Below are 1,266 nucleotides of genomic sequence, written 5' to 3'. Positions count from 1 at the left end.
CCATACTTGATAGTTCTACCTAGGTTGCCCTTTCTGTTAGTCTGCGTGTGTTCTGTTGTGCATAGGGTTTTCAGAGGCCTGCTATTTCAGAAGTGAATGGCCAATCCTTGCAAGCAGGATTACCTATTTAATTATTGCTAAAGGTGAATGAAATGTATGTACAGTAAGCAAACATATGCAAGGGTACATTGTAATTTCTGAACAAGCTGTACTTTAAATTGTTTTTTAATATCTTGGTTGCACTTATTTAAAATATGTTATCTCTTATTAAGAGGCATATTGATGTTAAATTAGTTTTTTTTCCCCAAGAGTATTTTCAGGTTACCCACTTAATTTTAAAGTTCAACTTTGTTGATGGTAACAGACTGGCAGATAGCTTGACATGGTAACATCATTTTGAAAAACTTCTACAATGTAGTTCTATAATATAAATTTCCCCTAAAATCAGTTGAAGTAATATTCCAAATATCCTCTAGCCCTTTGCAGTAATCCTTTTCCGTTGTAGTCTTTGGTTAAACATTGTTTTATATGTTGCATACACAACCAATCAAGTTTTGCATCCTACCCTTTGACAGAAGGTTGAGTAAAGGGCCCAGGCTTTTCCTATACTGTGATCAGATTGTACTGAAACTGTAAGTGGTCCTCCAGAATATCCTTTTAACTTCCAAGAGGATCTCATCGCTTATTTTTCAGTGTAACATCAAATTTCTTCAAATGTGCACAATTCACAACAGAGAGGTTTTTGTCTACAGCCTTCCTTCCTTCCCAGGTCTGAGAAGCCCAGCTTACCCTGCAGCCCCCCAAGAGGTCACAGCGCGGGAGTTTTGAGGGGAGCTAGCAGCCCTGAGGTGTCACGTGGAGCTGGGGACCCCGTGGCCGAGCAGCCCCGGAATTCGCTCCAGCCTAGTGGAGAGGGGGCCTCGCGCGCGCGGCACAGGTGTCCGGGTGGCACGCCGGGGCCCCCGCGGGCGGTGGTGGGGCGCGCGCCTGTGCGCGGGGGCTGGGGCCCGAGGGGAGGTTCCCGCGAGGTGGTGCTCGGGCTCCTCCTCGGCGCCTCAGGTTTCCTCTCCCCGCCCGCCGCCCTGGCCCCGCCGGCTGGTGGCTGCGACGCCGCCTCCCTCCCTCCCTCTCCCGCGGCTGGGCCCTCGCTCCGGCCTCTGCCCTCCTGGCCCCGCCCGGGCCTCCTCCCGCGATCTCGCTCCGCTTCCCCTCGAGCCTCCGGAGGAGCCCGGTGCCGCGGGGCGCCCGAGAAGATGGCGGCGGCGG

At 51.6% G+C, this 1,266-nt stretch overlaps 1 protein-coding gene across 1 annotated transcript in view; it reads left to right on the top strand.

The window, feature by feature from the left end:
• Nucleotides 1–1,266, top strand: part of RAVER2 (ribonucleoprotein, PTB-binding 2) — a 157,913-nt gene that overhangs the window by 56,619 nt on the left and 100,028 nt on the right. Inside the window, 2 exon segments of the mRNA XM_006879842.1 lie at nt 908–1,222; nt 1,224–1,262. Coding sequence (XP_006879904.1) covers nt 908–1,222; nt 1,224–1,262 — 354 coding nt within the window.

Source organism: Elephantulus edwardii, unplaced genomic scaffold (genome assembly GCF_000299155.1).
Source record: "Elephantulus edwardii isolate Elephantulus edwardi_28Jun2011 unplaced genomic scaffold, EleEdw1.0 scaffold00005, whole genome shotgun sequence".
In the NCBI taxonomy this organism is placed as follows: domain Eukaryota; kingdom Metazoa; phylum Chordata; class Mammalia; order Macroscelidea; family Macroscelididae; genus Elephantulus; species Elephantulus edwardii.
The sequence above is the reverse complement of the archived record's forward strand: the minus strand, read 5'-3'. Positions and strand labels throughout refer to the sequence as shown.